This window comes from Periplaneta americana, chromosome 1 (genome assembly GCF_040183065.1).
Source record: "Periplaneta americana isolate PAMFEO1 chromosome 1, P.americana_PAMFEO1_priV1, whole genome shotgun sequence".
Classification (NCBI taxonomy): domain Eukaryota; kingdom Metazoa; phylum Arthropoda; class Insecta; order Blattodea; family Blattidae; genus Periplaneta; species Periplaneta americana.
This window is the reverse complement of record NC_091117.1, coordinates 200802592-200822733: the sequence shown is the minus strand read 5'-3', so window position 1 is coordinate 200822733 and position 20142 is coordinate 200802592. Positions and strand designations below refer to the sequence as shown.

General features: G+C 34.3%; 1 protein-coding gene and 1 long non-coding RNA gene across 2 annotated transcripts in view; one reads left to right on the top strand and one right to left on the bottom strand.

The window, feature by feature from the left end:
- LOC138706329 (protein D2-like) overlaps positions 1 to 2128 on the top strand; it is a 34001-nt gene extending 31873 nt beyond the window's left edge. Inside the window, exon 6 of the mRNA XM_069835468.1 lies at positions 1587 to 2128. Coding sequence (XP_069691569.1) covers positions 1587 to 1728 — 142 coding nt within the window. The 3' untranslated portion in view covers positions 1729 to 2128. The remainder of the gene's footprint in view (positions 1 to 1586) is intronic.
- Positions 2129 to 9427: 7299 nt separating this feature from the next.
- On the bottom strand, positions 9428 to 17872 carry LOC138706309 (uncharacterized). The gene is made up of 3 exons (XR_011333955.1): positions 17582 to 17872; positions 13455 to 13722; positions 9428 to 9706 (listed from the first exon to the last, which is right to left on the bottom strand). It is a non-coding gene; the product is annotated as an uncharacterized lncRNA (long non-coding RNA).
- Positions 17873 to 20142: the final 2270 nt, after the last annotated feature.

Here is a 20142-nt window from a genome sequence, read left to right as displayed (position 1 = left end):
CTCATTTTGAAGCTTGGAACTCAACGTTTTTCAGAAAAATGGTAGTTTTCAGTGAAATGTCAATTTTTCAACATAATTTTCCTATTTTCCAAAATCCATCTGTCATTAGTTTTGAGAACTAGCTAATTGCATTTCAGAATAAAACAAAACACACACTACAGTAAACAATATTACACGAAGGCCATGATCTGCAAGAATGCTGACATATTTAGAGCTCAAATTAAATTGGTTATTAAAAACTTAACTTACTAAAAATAATTTACAGGTTCGATTCTGTGGTGTGTAATTTTCTGGGTACAGCTGTGTATTGGATATTAAAAACTACAAAACTTGAGGTGGTTTGATGTAATTGTTATCTGACGATGCCATGAATCCTTGTATTCTGACGGCTAATAAATAAATACATACATGCATACATACATACATACATACATACATACATACATACATACATACATACATACATACATACATACATACATACATTATTACCATTATAAATGAAATATTATTGTAGTTATTGTATTATTGTAGTATTATTTATTGTAGTTAATGCCATGATGTGATTATTTTTTATTAATTATACATATTAATGCTATATTTATGATATGAAAGTGAAACGTTTTGGTGATATGTAAGTAGATGTAGAGAATAACTTAAATTAGATTTTGATTTCTATATTTTACTGAGTGGTGGCTATATAGTATATATAGCACCGCTTGGTGAATTAGGGTTCTTTTCCACGGATATTTAATAATAATTAAATAATAATAATATAGTATATATAGTATATGTTACTGAAAGCTATAAAACTTACGTAAGATAATAATATTATTAAAAATCAAATATTTTTATAGTTATTAATCAAGTGGGGTTGGGTCTTCTTCATATATTTAATGGCGGTGTGGTGTAGATATTTATATGCGTGGTTCTCTTCAGTATTGGCTCGAGAGAGAGTATCTTTCATTATTATGGAAGCACATAACTTTCAGAATGTCTGGTATTCTTCATTGAAAATAAATCTGAAAAATGTTTATTTGAATGTCTAATGAACTTAGTTTGCAGCATTTGCTGCACAAGCCACTAGTTTATTTATAAAGATGAATTTATTACGTTTACTTACACTAGTTTGCTTTAACGTAATTACACTATACAAAAAAAATATTATTATCGATTACACAAATAAAGGTTTAAAGTATCAGTAAGAGGCAAAACGAGAATGCAAGGTTTTAAATGTGGCTAGAAGTCAACAATCACATTCGTCATACAGCTCCGTAACTGCTAAGAATATTTGCCTGTGTCCTTTAAATACACCATAATAAACGTGTTTTGTTGCTATAAACGACTTTTAATGCACTTTTTACTGTTCTTTTAGGTTATTTCAGTTAACCTGGATTTTCGTTAAACCGGTCAACTTATCCCCCCCAAATAGTCTGGATTAACGAGGTTTTACTGTATGGAGATTAATTGCATATGTCCTTCACTTAAGCCATATAATTATTTATAGATGAAGTCAGAACTCAATGTTGTATGTTTCTATATTATTAAAAAAATTCTTATGTATAATAATGTTTTCTGTTTAATAGATCTGCAGACAACCGAGAAAAATTTTCAATCAAGAAGTTTGCTGAAAAATACAACCTTGGAAGTCCTGTTGCTGGTAACTTCTATCAAGCACAGTGGGACGATTATGTCCCCAAACTTTATGCTCAGTTGAAAGGCAATTGATATATATTATAACTCTGTATCACATACAGATCTATTGATTTATTCTGATCATTGCTAGAGTTACATTAAATATTATGCTTTGTTGGTCACATCTTTTAGGTATTATTGACAGTAACTAGATTTTTGAGCACCATAAAGAATATTTTTGTTGTGGATGATTACAAAATTACACTGTATTTCTGTGAACACTCACTTCATGAAAGAATTTAAAGCACGTAAATTCAATGTTAGTTGTTGGGAACAGTACTTGTATTCACACGATATTTTTCATGTTGTCATTTTTTTATTCACATGTAATAAGCAGCTGGACTGAATAAATAATATTGTTATGCACTATTGTAAGTAATGATATTGTCATTGTTGTTATACTGCTTTGAAGAAGTATACTATTTTTTAAGAATTCTGCAACCATTTCTGCAACCCATACCTGATCTTGATACTTAATGGCTTAATTATTATTATTATTATTATTATTATTATTATTATTATTATTAATTAATTAATTAATTAATTTTATTGCTAGTAAGTTTGAAATGAATACAAGTCAATAATGAAAGATAAACTAGCCCACTCCTGAATGAGTAAGAATCGTGCTCAGGAGAGGAGGGGATTCCAATACAGACAAAAATGACATTAAAATTGAGAGTGAATACAGATTAAATAGTGTTTAATATGTTTAAACACAAACTACAAAGTAAGTAAGTAAGGTATTCTTCTTATTATTACTATTATCATCATCATCATCGTCATTATTATTACTGATATCATTATTATAATTACCGGTATCATAATTTTTAAGTAGGTTATTTTACGACGCTGTATCAACATCTTAAGTTATTTAGTGTCTGAATGAGATGAAGGTGATAATGCCGGTGAAATGAGTCAGGGGTCCAGCACCGAAAGTTGCCCAACACTTGCTCAAATTGGGTTGAGGGAAAACCCCGGAGAAAACCTCAACCAGGTAACTTGCTCCGACTGGGATTCGAACCCGGGCCACTTGGTTTCGTGGCCAGACGCGCTGTTACTCCACAGGTGTGCTAATTATCATAATGATTATGATTATTATTTTTATTATGGTGATTATGAGAATGTTACCGTTTTGATTTATTTTTAATAATAATCAGATAGAATATAAAGAAATTTAGGTGTACAGGTGATTACTTAAAATCTGAACAGAATATTTCATTACGTCTATAGCAATAACTTTCAAAATTTTTAAAGGAATTCCAAAAGACTTAAAACATTCAACTGAGAATTTTGGAATTGTTCCCCTTGCTCCGAACAATAGTCCAAATACTTCAATCTGTCCTTGTTTATGATAATAATCCCTAAAGTATTCAATCGTAGGATCATAGATGGTTTTCTTTTCTTCATGTACTGCTATGGGTTGTTCAACTACAGTTTCAAAGCGCACAGTGGGATCGATGATAATTGCTCTGTCATTTCCTCTATCAATGGCAGTGATGTCAACTCGCCGAGAACTTCCATCTTTTGCAAGGCAGTGGACTTCTTGGTGAACCTCGTAGAAGGAAGGAAGACTTTTAGCAATAAGTTCTCGTATTGCATGGTGTCTAGTATTGCGGATGAAAGCTCCATGTTGGCAGAATCCCAGGATGTGGGGTAAGGTTTCTATCTCACTGCAATGTCTGCACTGGGAGCCATCCTGAGACCGACCTGGCATGGCACGCATGTTAGACACTTGTCCTATCATTTTAATTGCCTCCTTCCACTCGGATACAGAGAGACCATCACTTGTTTTTATCCAACGGTTAGCTGGCGTGTATTCCTCAAATAATGCCACACCTCTGCCTTTCTGCTTGAGTGTGCATCATTTTTTTGCATTCCTCATCTCTTAATATATTTCTCAGCGTTGTACTAGTTATTTTTTTAGTCTCTGCAAGCAATTGTTGTTTTTATGCCCATTCCAACTGATGTAAAGCTCATTAAGTCATGGAAAACACAGTTTTTAGAAACAGGTTCCGTTCATAATGAGGTTAGCAAATTCTTCATGCCTTGGACCGATGGCGGCTGATTGACTGAGGCAAGTGAGGCCGGGCCTCAGTCACTTGGCTTAACTGAAACCAAATTTTGTGTTTTTATATAGTGTATTACTTGTTTGAATGAAGCATATATCGCTGTAAAAGAATTAGAAAACTTTGTGATGTATATAGACCTGTTTTGCAGTAAAATTTGTTCCTGAGGCCAGGATCGCTCGTGCCGGGTCTGGCTTGTGTTGTATATAGACCTGTTTTGCAGTAAAATTTGTTCCTGAGGTCAGGATCGCTTGTGCTGGGTCTGGTTTCTGCATTCCGTGTCTTTTCGCGGGCTTTGAGTTTGCACTTAAACTGTTGTAGCCGAGGCACAATTCGTCCAGCCTCGTGGCCAGGTCAGGTTTCACTCTCTCATCCATGGGCGGCCTCAAGGGTAGAGTGGGATGGGAATAGCAGTGGTGACTTATCTTCCTAAATAGGCCATAAATAACAAAAATTTCAGCTCTTTGGCAGGCAGAGACCCACACTATTCTCTCCCCTTATGTCTTAGTTTATGACTTAAGCGAGGGTGTTGTACTATTGTGCTTCGTAGTACAGTAGTGAATCTGGGCCAATGTTGTTATGTATTTCAGGAAAATATAAACAGAAACAAATACGAGAAATAATGCTGGTGTAGTTAATTCATTGTTAGAGTGTCCTTTTTTGAGAAGAAATAATATTCAAAGGAAGGAAATTTTAAATAAAGAGAGAGCCTACCGAGATACCTACGACATTGATGTCACTGACAATTCTTCTGACAGATAATCTTAAAACGCGAGTTTCTATTGCATCCTGGTATGGGCAACATAAATGGTTAAGTGGTAATGTGGTGCAAAATAAACTTCTCTGTTGTCCTTGTTTGTTGCTGTCAAAGGAAAGAAATAAAAAGAAAAGAAAGAAAGGGGAATTTCAACACATAATATGGGTTGCTTCATCACACTGAAACAATGACTGAAACTCAAAGCATAACAGTTTATTTGGTGAGAGAAATTATTATTTTTCATTAATAGCAATAATAATAGAATAATAATAATAATAATAATAATAATAATAATAATGATAATAATAATGATAATGATAATAATAATAATGATACAGTAATAACGATAATAATATAATAACAATAATAATTAATATCATAAATAAACATTTCCTATTGGAGGCACTTAAACTAGTTGCATCTGGCCTCACCGAGGATTTCGATCACTGGCCGCTACTGCCTTGGACGATCATCTGGCTCTATCTCCTGGATAATTTGGACTAGTGCTGCTTATGATTAGGTTTTCTCCGGAGCGGTTGTTTTCACGCTTTCAATCAGAGACCTCCGGTTACCTCCGATTGATGCCGCGCAGGTTGAATATGTGCTGTGGCGCATACATACACTTTCCGCTTAGCATTCCTTTAATCGGATCAGGTAGTAATTCGAGTCCGCTGACGTCCGCGTAGCTTTTAAAATAAGTTCTAATTTGTTGTTGTTTAATCTCTCTTTTATGTTAATCTCTCTCTCTTTCTTCGGCTCTTTTTTTGTGTTGCTTAAAGTGCTACGTTAGCTGACAGATTTTTTTTTCTAGTTTTGAAATTCATAGTATATGTGGAAAGGCGTATTAGTTTTATGTCATTGATCAAATTAATAACATTCAATCTAACTGCAAAACTAACGCAAAAGTAAAGCTTTTCAGTAGCTAATGTAAACATTTATACTTTAATTCTCCTAGAAACTCTCGTTTAATCGCAAACAGGGTTTGTCAATTATTATTCTAATCGGTTTAGTTAACGTAAAATATATTAAGGGAGCTTCAGAATGTAACAAAAGAAACGTGGGCTATCAATGGGATAAAGTTTATTGTCCAACATTCAGATTCTTCACCGGACAGGATTGTGATTATTGTGTTAAAGGGTGTCAGTATTTGAACTGCCTCTTCTAAAACGCGCCACTCTTGCTCTGTAATAAAAATATAAGTGGATATCAACTTAAGGATAATTGTAATTATATTATTACCAGATGTTTCTTTAGTTTCATTCAGAAATATTTTAATCCAAACAGTAAAATATAACTCAAGTTGTCTAAACGGTAAAATATAACTCAAGTTGTCTTGTAAATATTTCATATGTTTTTTATTGCTTCGAAAGTTACGTTTTAGAGAAATTTAAAGACTTTTTCATAGACTGTGAGCCTTTGGGAACAATAGCACTAAAATAATTTAAAAAGAAATCGTATCAAATGTTTTGCATAATTGTTTTCATCAAGTTCGCGATTGTGCGATCGCTTCAAATGGTAACAAATTCGAAGTTCCACCACCCTTAGAGTAAATTCGCCCACGAAGTTTACAGTGTGGGACTTTATTATTACCTTCAACTAAATTAAAGAATTTCCATGCGACCGATATCCGATTTGGTGCCATTTTATTCCACTCACAACTACCATCAGTCCGTAAGCGCTGGTCGTCTTTGAGCTAATTGTCGCTTCGCTCTGAACCCCCGCATCACTCTATATGTCCCCTGTTCCATCTACGGTAGTACCGGAGATCACCGGTGGAGAGCTTTATTCGTAATCTCCGATTCCTCCGCGGTAGTAGTCACTCCGATGAGCAGCACTGATTTGGACTTTATACACAAATAATTTAAAACTTTTGTATACCACTTGTGAACTGTAAGTTATACTCCTTAGCTTTTGAAGTTTTAGTGAAGCTCTTTTGGTTGACTTCTGTGGTGACCAGATGAAGGCAGTTAGAACTGCCTCAACTACCTCCTCGGAAACCAATGGTCTGCCACTGCTTTTACCTTCATGAACAGAGTCTCTATTCCATACAATGCCTAAACATTCTCTATTCCATAGTATTGTTATAATAATTATTATAGCCGGATAAAATCAGAGTGTATATATATATATATATATATATATATATATATATATATATAATGTTGTTGTTGTTTTCTAATGCCAGACGTTTGACAATAAGTCATTTGACCTCTTGCACTCCAATATTTTTCAAAGATATTATCATGACCAGCCACTGAAGCACAGATTTTGAGGTGTTCCGAATCCATTTCTTGGTTCGAGTTGCTTGCACAATGAGCAGTTAGAGAACTGATATATTCCAATTCTATGCAAGTATTTGGCCAAACAATCATGGCCTGTTGCCAATCTAAATGCAGCTACAGACGATTTTCGTGGTAAATCGGGAATTAACTGTGGATTATGATGCAGAGAGTTCCATTTTTTCCCTTGAGATTGTGTTATCAAATTTTGTTTGTTGAAGCCTAAGTATGTAGATGTAATAAATCTTTTCACAGAGTAATACGTAGATTTAGTAACAGGTCTGTAAGTAGCAGTGCTGCCCTTCTTTGCTAAAGCATCCGCATTCTCGTTTCCCAGGATTCCACAATGGGATGGTATCCATTGGAATACAATTCTTTTATTGAGTGATATTAATTGAGAGAGCATTTTAGTTATTTCTGCTGTTTGAGATGAAGGTGTGTGTTTAGAGACTATTGATAGAATAGCTGCTTTGGAGTCTGACAATATAACTGCATTCCTAAATTTATTGATGTGGCATAGAAGATTCCTGAGACTTTCACTTATTGCAACAATTTCTCCATCAAAACTTGTTGTTCCATATCCAAGAGATCTATAAAGTGAGAAGAGACAGCATGTAACACCTGCACCGACAACTTGTTCTCTGGAGATCAAGGATCCGTCGGTGTATAAATGAAGCCAGTTTTGTGGAGGGTACCTAATATTAATTGTCTCTAAAGACAATTGTTTCATTATTTCAGTGTTTACTTCTGATTTCAGTATTTCTTCTGTTAAATTTAGATTATGTTCTATATTTAATAGAGTTAAAGGGTTTGGTTTAATTTGTAAGTTTTCTTTTAAATTCGGGATATTGATTTTCTGTTTTAATTCTTGAACCATTGATATGAAACTTTTTTGAGTTTTCAATCTACAGAGAGGACTGTATGAATGCCAATTGTTTCCTGGTAATCTGATAAGTTTTTCATATTGAATCAGTGCTTTTTCTTCTATTGTCATTTTGATTCTGTTAATATAAGTGAGGAATCTCACAGAATCATATATATATATATATATATATATATATATATATATATATAATGTAGAGGAGACTGCAGTACCTTGAATGACTTTTCAAATTTCATTTTTTTTTTAATTGTGGGAAATGAAATTTTTTAAATGAAAAAATGTTTGAAATAGTTATTGAAGTTTCTTTTACAACTTCCTAGAGGTATTTTCCTGTTTTACAGATCTATTAAGGATAAACAAATAAAATAAAGGGATATGTAAAGTGTTCCATGGTACAAGAAGTTCGTGTAGGTACCTAGGATTATACCCTCTTGTACTTTGCAACATTGCAATACAGGGAACATAGGTGAAAATATAGCTACTAAAAACTCACAATAATTAAACAATTTTTTTTTTCCATCATTTGCAGGCTTCTCTAATTGAGATTTTAATTCATGTAGGAACTATAACTGCTTCAACAGCTTTCTTCAAGACAACCAGATCACTTGGGGTTCTCTTAACTCCAGACTTACTTCATGGCATGATCTTAAAATAAAAGAAAAACAAAAACCGATAGCATCATGTACCTTGGACTATGTTCCTTGTACAAGATGTTTAGTGATCCAAGGTACAAGAGGGTGCACGTTTAAACAACATATTTGGCTGCCTAAACTAGAGATGAGAATAAATCATGGAAATTAACAGATGTATTTACTCACCAGATGATGGGGAACACACCATACTTGATTGATAGCTACAAATACAATTTGGTTTTGTGTTAGAAAACATATAACCATGAACGAAATATTTACTTTTGGTACTAAAAAAATTGTTTCGTCCACAGAACTCACACTTTGTAATAGATAAGACTATGACTAGAGCTATCTAGCAGCTTTCTCTACAATCTACTCCAGTTTGAGTCGGCTAGGTAGCAGCAAAAATCAGAATACAATATATATATATATATAAATTTAAATTTAAGAATGCAGTTATATTGTCAGACTCCAAAGCAGCTATTCTAACAATGGTCTCTAAACACACACCTTCATCTCAAACAGCAGAAATAATTAAAATGCTCTCTCAATTAATATCACTCAATAAAAGAATTGTATTCCAATGGATACCATCCCATTGTGGAATCCTGGGAAACGAGAATGCGGATACACTAGCAAAGAAGGGCAGCACTGCTACTTACAGACCTGTTACTAAATCTGCATATTACTCTGTGAAAAGATTTATTAAATCTACATACTTAGACTTCGACAAATAAAATTTGATAGCACAATCACAAGGGAAAAAATGGAACTCTCTGCATCATAATCCACAGTTAATTCCCGATTTACGACGAAAATCGTCTGTAGTTGCATTTAGATTGGCAACAGGCCATGATTGTTTGGCCAAACACCTGCATAGAATTGGAATATATCAGTCCTCTAACTGCCCATTGTGCAACTCAAACCAAGAAATGGATTCGGAACACCTCAAAATCTGTGCTTCAGTGGCTGACCATGATAATATCTTTGAAAAATATTGGCGAACAAGAAGTCAAATGACTTTATTGTCAAATGCCTGGCATTAGAAAACAACAACATTATATATGTATGGTATGTTATATGTTTCGTTGAAATAAAAGCTTTGTTAAATGTTATTTAAAACTGATTTATTTGAATTTCAGGAAGCTCGTGGTCTTGGTGAATATTATGACTTGCTCTAGTTCTATGTGCCTTCCTTTCTTTACGTAATAGTATATCCGCATCAATATAACCAGCAATACCGACCACCAACATTATTATAAGGATAGTCAGCTTGGTTCTCGTACATATATATGAACTATAGAGAAATCCTATAATGTATCCACATGCTTCCCAGAGTCTGTAATTGCTGTATGCTGCCGTCAGGTCGTTTGGGAACAAGGTTCCACAGTAAGCTGCAAAGAAAATAAATGAATGCTCATATATCGAACGTCTATATAACGTTTGGTGTAAGATCAGAAATAGATTTTGCACTAAAAACACTATGAATGTCTAAGAGACAAGTGATATGAATTTTATTTAATATTCATACACATTCCCATCACATTAAAGAATGAATGTAATAATAACTATTGGTAGACTTCAGGTTTTAAATATTTAGAAACAATTAATAATCTAAAATATTCGAATATAGCAATATTTGATACCTTCCCTTCATCTCAACTTTTTCATTTATGAAGAAATGTAAATAATAATATATATATTATCCACATAGTATGTAGTATTGGATTACATAGTACATAAATTTAAAAGTCATGGTGGATATCAGATAAGTGTTGTGAAGTTATATCGAATAAATCATTATTTTGTTTCAGTCAGTCACTTATCATTTATCAATGGCAGAAAAGATTCTGTTACATCAAAGGTACAATTGTTAAAAATCACGAATATTTTCGACTTTCATGGAAGTCATCTTCAGGTGATATTTTGGCAAAACAATATTTGAAGACTAGGTGAATATTTAAATACAGTGAAACATTCATAACTAATCTGACCATGTGTGCTTTACATAAATTAGTGGAATAACATACATGGTTTTAAAGTAACATACAGAGTAGAAAATCTTCCATTAATCATAATTGTGATATAATATGTTAACGCACATGAAGTGTGCTTAAATTATTGGATTAAAATCATTTAAAAAGTTTTTAAAATTGTTGGCCTTGGAAGGCTATATGATGTGAATTGTGAAGTCTATTCGCCGTGGTGAGAGGTGTTTTGTCTGAAAAAATTGATTATCGAAAAGTCATAAATTTTGAAAAGTTAAATGATTGAAACCTTGTGTCTCCTATCTTATTGAAGTTCTGGCTAATACATACATTTATTATTAGGCTGTATGCCTACATTTCACCTGACAATGTGTGTCAGATGAAACCATACATCAACCTACAAAATGTATCAAGTCCCCCTCCCCCCCGACTTGATATGCTGGGGGGGGGGGGGGGAAGCATATAAGTCACCCCATTTTACGGTATATAATAATTAATAAGATTATTTATTTATTCCAACTCTGACCCCATATATGACGTTGACAATTGACATGGAATGGTTCAAAATTAATTTTACAAGTACCGGTAATCTATACTAATAATAAATTTATTTTATTTTATTAGGTTATTTTACGGCGCTGTATCAACATCTAAGGTTATTTAGCGTCTGAATGAGATGAAGGTGGTGATGACGGTGAAATGAGTCCGGGGTCCAGCACCGAAAGTTACCCAGCATTTGCTCGTATTGGGTTGAGGGAAAACCCCGGAAAAAACCTCAACCAGGTAACTTGCCCAGACCGGGATTCGAACCCGGGCCACCTGGTTTCACGGCCAGACGCGTTGACCGTTACTCCATAGATGTGGACCTAATAATAAATCTGTAATCTTCATCTTACGATGTTTGGATGACGTATATACGTCCGTTGATGACACATATTAATGAATTAAATACTATTATAGTCACAATCATGCCATGGTATGAAAGAAAAATTTCATGACCTCGAGCGGGAATCGAACCTGCGACTTCCTATTCTCCAGTCAGGCGCTCTACCACTGAGCTATCGAGTTCGTCTCGCGCCAAAGGCTCGGAATTATCCTTTCGTACTGGCGACGTAATCTTCATCTTACGATGTTTGGTTGACGTATATACGTCCATTGATATGACATATTAATGACCGGAGAACAGGAAGTCGCAGGTTCGATTCCCGCTCGAGGTTGTGAAATTTTTCTTTCATACCATGGCATGATTGTGACTATAATAGTATTTAATTCATTAATATGTCACATCAACGGACGTATATACGTCATCCAACATCGTAAGATGAAGATTACATTTGTAAAGTTTCTTTCCAGCCATAAGCAGTGCTGACTAGATCAGACGCTATGGACAGTACTCTATAACAGAGTCGCCAGTATGAAAGGATAATTCCGAGCCTTTGGCATGAGACGAACTCGATAGCTCAGTGGTAGAGCACCTGACCGGAGAACAGGAAGTCGCAGGATTGATTTCCGCTCGAGGTTGTGGAATTTTTCTTTCATACCATGGCATGATTGTGACTATAATAGTATTTAAATTCATTAATAAATCTGTAGCAAAATTTTTCTGGTAATTTTCGATTTTCCAAAAATAATTGGTGTTAACATTTATAATTAACCATCCTGAAACCGAAAATCGCTTTTTTGAAATTTTTGTTTGTATGTCTGTCTGTCTGTTTGTATGTTTGTTACCTTTTCACGCTATAATGGGCAAATGGATTTCGATGAAAATTGGAATATAAATTAAGTTCGTTGTAACTTAGATTTTAGGCTATATGGCATTCAAAATACGTTATTTAAAAGGGGGGGGGGGGTTATAAGGGAGCCTGAATTAGATAAATCGAAATATCTCGCTTATTATTGCTTTTTGTGAAAATGTTACATAACAAAAGTTTCTTTAAAATTGATTTCCGATAATTTTTATTGTATGCAAAATTTTGATAGGACTGATATTTAAGGATATACAAGACTTTTAAAATAACAATACAAACTTTTTTTCATGCCGCCTCAGATTATAGCGTTGTTGTTCTTGCAGTAACTCCTATGTGCAAAATTTAAAATTTTTGAGTAGGAAAAAAAACACATTTATTCATTCCATGGCAATGGTACCGGTACATAAGAGATCGTGTATTCTTACATTTTCGAAAGAAAGAAATATAATTACATACCACTATATATGCTGTATCACTATTTAAGTTATTTGAAGGGTTCAGAACCATAGTGGGCCAAGCGCCATTTACTGAAGACGTAGAAAACAATGGTTAAAATTAAGTTACTGTATTACCATAATTCAATGGAAACATATAGCAAGTAATATAAAGTTTACAAATTAAAACTAAATGATGTGTCAATCTTCATTTAACTATGGTTGCATGTAATAACAAAAAGGAAACATGTTAAAGGAATTGTCATTGCACCAAATGAGTGCTCTCTGGACCAAATGATCGCATTTTAATTATTTAAATACAATTTAAATTAAGTAACATATTAAACAATTTATCCTTCTATCAAAAACGAATGTTCCCAGGATCAAACGTCCTATTTTAATTATGTAATTACTTTATATTTATTTCTAACAGGTGTAGAGGAGCACACTGGTATGGCTAGTATTAAATAAATACAGTACCGGTATTATGTTTGATGTAAATGGAAAATAACTTTTCTACTCATGTTACCAATATAAATTATCCCGAAATGTGTCATGACAGAGTACCTACTTAATTACGGTATTGTTATAATTATGTCACTCTATGGACAATTATTATTATTATTATTATTATTATTATATCATCTTGGAGCTTTTATGAAGCAATACTGCTAAAAGGATTTAGAAATGGTACTACTTGCTTCCAAAAAGAGGCCAATCATTTCAATATTATGAATTTTGTAAGAATTTTTAAAACAAGAGATGGTAGTTTCATACATTTTCTTCTTTTCGGAGACTACCTCAGTTGGTTGATGTGACCAAACCTCAAACCTCACAGTAGGATCTGTAATTTCCGCCGTATTTTTCCTCCTATAATTATATCTTATTTATAAAATGCGTCCACTGTAGGTTTTTTTTATGACAGAAATCGAGGAAAATCTTATACTTAATAAAGAGTACCTACTAACTTACTACTTATGCTGATTTCCCATATTCCGTCGCAGAATCCCCACCATCCAGATAAAACGAAGAATACAACTTTGTCCTTCGGCTCAGGTGTCCATACGAGCAGTGTCACCAGTAACGATACGTGCAGAAGAAATGCTGTTAACACCACAAGAAGGCTTCCTAATGAATTCAGTATCCATCCCAAAACAAAGGCTATGATCCCTTTGAGTAGCCCGTAGCTTACCATCACATAGCCAATGTTCTCAATTCCATGTGAACATGCTACATATCCCTGCAATAAAGTGAGTCAAAAATGAAATATTTTCTGATATGGTTAGTGTCACGCTTCCACCGTATATAGTCCATACTACATGATAAAACCTCCATATTGTCAAAATGTCCATACGGTGAAAATGTCCATATACTAAATGTCCATACGACAGAAAGGCCATATGATAAAACGTTCGTAAGGTGAAAATGTCCATAGTGTCAAAAATTTCATAATGCCCAAGTTCAAAGGAAAATTCTGCTTGAATAGAACACAATAAATTTTATCCCATAACTCGTACAAATAAGTATTATTAATCATTGGGAACCAGAGCCCCACTTTTAAGATGGTAACCAATACTTTTAAGATAGCTATATGAGAATTTTTCCATTTTCTTTGTACTTATTGTAGTTTCTCACAATCTGGAGAATTTGTCTTTGATTCGGCAAATACGTTTTGTTCACCGGCTCTTCAATTTGTGTATGCCCCCCTTTTTCTTGCAATATTTGTCTCCAAATTTCATTTCATTCTCGCTTTAGGCACTGTATAAATCGCCAAATGGATGGATGATGTACAGCCAACGCTCTTCCTCTTGCCTTAACATGGTTCAAAATGCACTTTACTTCTATACCTGCTTCATCGGCACTATGTAAATGCTTATCTGTGCCATCCCGCAAAACCCGAATGTTATGCAGGTTGGTGTTAGTTATCATTGCAGCATTACAAATTTTCTTTCCTTGCATCGCCAATATATTTTTGTCCTATCTCTATTAAAATCATGATGTTTGTACAGGTACCCAAGAAAAGAAAGAAGTGGCTTACCCTTCTGTGATGGCACTAACTGAGAACTTCGTTCCATTTTCAAAAATTTCAGTTCTGGTTAGTTCTGTACTTGAAAATTTTTACATAGATTACTATAACTACCTTGAACAATGGATATAGTGTACATTATAGAGCTATGGGCATTATGACTCTGGACGTCAGAGTGAAGTGGACATTATAGAACTATGGACGTTTTGACTCTGGACATCAGAGTGAAGTGGACATTATAGAACTATGGACATTTTCACTCTGGACAATTTAACATGGACATTTTCAACGTGGACATTATTCCATGGACATTTTGACGTATGGACATTATAATCCTGGACTTTATGTCTGGTAATCAGTGTCACTCTATTCTGAACTCGAACTTAGTATATAACAATAGCAGAATTTCTGCATGCTCTGTATTAGAGTAGATTTCAGCATCAAAATCAGCATTAAAATCTTCATTAGGTAGTACTGGTACTCCTAATTTGGTGAAAGAAAATTCATGTTGTTCAGTGTAATCATTGTGCAACATACAGGTACGTTGTTACACTATATATATTGTATTTAATTATTTAGAGTTGTTTCTCATTATTTGACTTAAATAAAGCGTTTCAAACTGCTAGCTGTAGGTCATTCTTAAAAAATTACATATCTTGCCATTGCCCTGTATTTACATTTGGCATTCATACAGTCCTCTCTGTGGACTGAAAACTCAAAAAAGTTTCATATCCATTGTTCAAGAATTAAAACAGAAAATCAATATCCCGAATTTAAAAGAAAACCTACAAATTAAACCAAACCCTTTAACTCTATTAAATATAGAATATAATCTAAATTTAACAGAAGAAATACTAAAATCAGAAGTAAACACTGAAATACTAAAACAATTGTCTTTACAGACAATTAATATTAGGTACCCTCCACAAAACTGGCTTCATTTATACACTGACGGATCCTTGATCTCCAGAGAACAAGGTGTCGGTGCAGGTGTTACGTGCTGTCTCTTCTCACTTTATAGATCTCTTGGGTATGGAACAACAAGTTTTGATGGAGAAATCATTGCAGTAAGTGAAAGTCTCAGGAATCTTCTATGCCACATCAATAAATTTAAGAATGCAGTTATATTGTCAGACTCCAAAGCAGCTATTCTATCAATAGTTTCTAAACACACACCTTCATCTCAAACAGCAGAAATAACTAAAATGCTCTCTCAATATTAATATCACTCAATAAAAGAATTGTATTCCAATGGCTACCATCCCATTGTGGAATCCTGGGAAACGAGATGCACTAGCAAAGAAGGGCAGCACCGCTACTTACAGATCTGTTACTAAATCTACGTATTACTCTGTGAAAAGATTTATTAAATCTACATACTTAAGACTTCAACAAACAAAATTTGATAACACAGTCTCAAGGGAAAAAATGGAACTCCCTGCATCATAATCCACAGTTAATTCCCGATTTACCACGAAAATAGTCTGTAGCTGCATTTAGATTGGCAACAGGCCATGATTGTTTGGCCAAACACCTGCATAGAATTGGAATATATCAGTCCCCTAACTGCCCATTGTGCAACTCAAACCAAGAAATGGATTCAGAACACCTCAAAATCTGTGCTTCAGTGGCTGGCCATGATAATATATTTGAAAAATATTGGAGTGCAAGAGGTCAAATGACTTTATTGTCAAACGCCTGGCATTAGAAAACAACAACTTATATTTATGAAACCTTAAGTTTTATCAAATATAATTTGTATAGCTTTTCTACAAATTCAAACACACACACTAGCACATTACAAGAAATAAAAATAATATCTTTATTGAAAGTTTTAACACAACACTATAAAAAAATAGTTTCAAACATGCTGATCTTCTTATGTATGTGCCTACCAAATTATTTTAAAGAAAAATCTGCACATCAAAAATTTAAGAAAGTTCTTTATAATATTTTAATCAAAAACTGCTTTACAGTATGAACGAATTTATTGAAAACAGCCATAACTGAATAGAAAAAGAACGCCTTACTTCAAAAATTTTACTTCTTCTTTTCCAGACCTGTTCATTGCTACATGTATTTTTTTTTCATTGATCTCTGTTAAGTTAGTTGCATGTCAGAAATAGAAAAAGAAGAAGAGTTTGCAGAAGATTCTTCATCGGGTGTCATTTGTTTTCACTGCCTAAATGTTGTGTAAAGCAGTAGTATTCAATCTTTTTTGCTAGTGTACCCTAAAACATATATTTTTTTGCCTTTGTACCCTCAAACTGCATTGCAATTATATAAGAAATAACAAAAAAATATGGCTTCGGAATATGTATGGTAAGACTTTCCTGTGTTAAATTTCAACGTACCTCGTTTACATGTTTCGACCTATTTATGGGTCATCTTCAGAACAGGAAAGTCTTACCATACATATTCCGAAGTGATACAGTGTTAAAAGTTGTGCAATCAAAATGCACAAAAAAAATATGACTGATGTATGAAAAATAAATTATTATTATTATTATACCGACAGATATTATATACAGTATATGTGTGTGTGTCTAATGCCTACCCAGTTCACTTATATGATTCGGGTTCCGCATATTGCGGATACATGGTAGGACTGTGACCCATTTTCAATTTGTACACCACTTTGGCAGGCCATGCTGTACATGATGTGTATCTGTGAAGAGTTATTTCGTGTACTAGTGTAAGTGTAGTGTAGGGTATAGATGATGATGATGATGATGATGATGGGAGAAGGGGAAACCTGGTGCTGGCGCGTAGCCCACTCCTGTCGAATAGCACCAAGGGGGCCGTCAGGCTTTTATGCTAGTGGACTCTCTCAAACCGATGTCCTCAATTATTGTGTGTGGTACTCTAGCAAAAAAGATTGAATATCACTACTATATATCATAGAAAGGATTAGTATTGACCACTACCGATTCACAGAATAGAATATTTGTTTCATCAGAGTACTGTATTTCAATACCGGTACCCATTATTTGGAAAGTGTCGCTACTTGTGAACAAATTGATAAAAGTACCGGTACTGGTATCTAATTTACATAATTGTCATGCCTTATTACTTCAGTGTAGTCTGCAACAATGAACGCCTGAGCACAGCCGTAGAATAATGTTATAGGAATGATCACAAGTTGTTTCCTTCTGAAACAGAGTTTCACTGTGGCAGCAAGTATATCTTTAACAGATAATTCATGTATTCCAGTGTGTACATAATGATGGTACCTGGAACATGCCAATTATATCCATATTAAAACTAAAACCAAATACAGCTTCTCAAGAATACTTGTTGGGATTTTCATGAAAAAAAAATGTAAATATATATTTAGTAAAACTTAATTTATACTTTGGAATATGTATGGTAAGACTTTCCTGTGTTAAATTTCAACGTACCTCGTTTACATGTTTCGACCTATTTACGGGTCATCTTCAGAACTGGTCGTTGTTGGTCTTGGCGCCACTTGTTCTGTTTCCTGTGAGGGTGTGTTCCTGTGGTATAGTGTAGAGTCAAAGAGTGTGAGTGTTTTGAAGTTGAGTTGTGTGTTGAGAATTTCGTTGGGGTGTGTTTTTGGTACACAGACTACTCAACATACCAATGAACCCTAACATAATAGACAACATAATACGTAAGACAAAACATAATCACAAAAAACATAAGAATACAACACAAACACAAGAACACAAAAAATACATCACACTAACATACGAAAACAAAAACACACACAAAATTGCAACCTCATTCAAGAAATTAAATTACAACATCGCATACAGAACAAATAACACTCTACAAAAACATCTCAACACACAAACAACACAAACAAACAAATACAACCACACAGGCGTATACAAACTCAAATGTAACACCTGCAACAACTTCTACATAGGACAGACAGGCAGATCGTTTCAAACACGTTATAAAGAACACATCACAGCCATAACAAAATTACAAAACACCTCCACATATGCAGAACACATCACAAATGCTAACCACACCCACAGAGACATCAACTCAAACATGGAAATACTACACATCCAACCAAAAAGCCAGAAACTAAACACACTAGAACAATATGAAATATACAGACACACAAAAACACACCCCAACGAAATTCTCAACACACAACTCCAAAACACACACACTCTTTGACTCTACACTATACCACAGGAACACACCCTCACAGGAAACAGAACAAGTGGCGCCAAGATCAACAACGACCAGTTCTGAAGATGACTCATAAATAGGTCGAAACATGTAAATGAGGTACGTTGAAATTTAACACAGGAAAGTCTTACCATACATATCCCGAAGTGATACAGTGTTAAAAGTTGTGTAATCATGATGTATTAATTTGTACCTTTCTATGGAGTGTAAAAAAAAAGGCACAAGTGAGAAAAACGTATACATGAAATGGCATTTAGTAAGATCTGAAAAGTCCACACCTGTGGAGTAACGGTCAGTGCGTCTGGACGCGAAACCAGGTGGCCCGGGTTCGAATCCCGGTCAGGGCAATTTACCTGGTTGAGGTTTTTCCGGGGTTTTCCCTCAACCCAATACGAGCAAATGCTGGGTAAATTTCGGTGCTAGACCCCGGACTCATTTCACCGGCATTATCACCTTCATTTCATTCAGACGCTAAATAACCAAGATGTTGATACAGCATCCTAAAATAACCCAATAAAAAAAAAAGATCTGAAATATCTTTGAAGACTCTATGGGAAGAACGAGATTTATGGTAAATCAATTTATTGAAACTTTCACAAGAGAAATTTAGAACCCCCTCCCCCACCATAGAAATCCATACTTCCACAGTGCTTTGAGTGGAGTTTATGGTGAACTTACAGTGGACCATAATACAGTTCCTGAAGTTTGTCTCTATAGTACCCCTGTAGAGTAGAATACATAGTGATAACGCTAGTCATATAGACCCTATTATAGATGGAAATTACAAATTATTGTTTTGGTCAGTATAATTGTTTCAATTTTACAATATTCTTCCACAAGTATTAAAAATTAGTGTCTCCCACTCGATTATAAGATGTCGTTAACAATAGGGGGTATTGGTGTACATACTTAGGCCTAATGGACATCTGAAAACAGCCATATCATGGACTACATAATTTTCTCAAAATATATTCAAGAAACATACAATTCTGAGTAATACAGATTCAAATTGCAAAGGCATAATAATAATAATAATAATAATAATAATAATAATAATAATAATAATAATAATAATAATAATAATAATAATAATAATTCGTGGCGATACAGACCGACCAACCAGCTGCTGGCCTCACGTCCATATGCTGAAGCAGAGGTGGACGATCATCCAACTAGAATGAAGGTATCGTGTGTTTAGCACTATGATACTCCAAGCCGCTACAGCTGGCTTTCGTAATCGGATTTTGCTACCTATAGTAGCTCCCCAAGTGCATCGCGATAGTGGGTGGGCACCGGTCCCATACACTGGACAAAATTTCATGATACAATTTATTCCTCTCTAAGGACTCGAACCAACGCGCATTCCGTAACGAAAATTCTGTTTGGCATATATATGAATATTATCACGTAGGCTATCTATTTTTAATAAAAATAAATTCTAAATCTTTATTAGGATGTACGGTA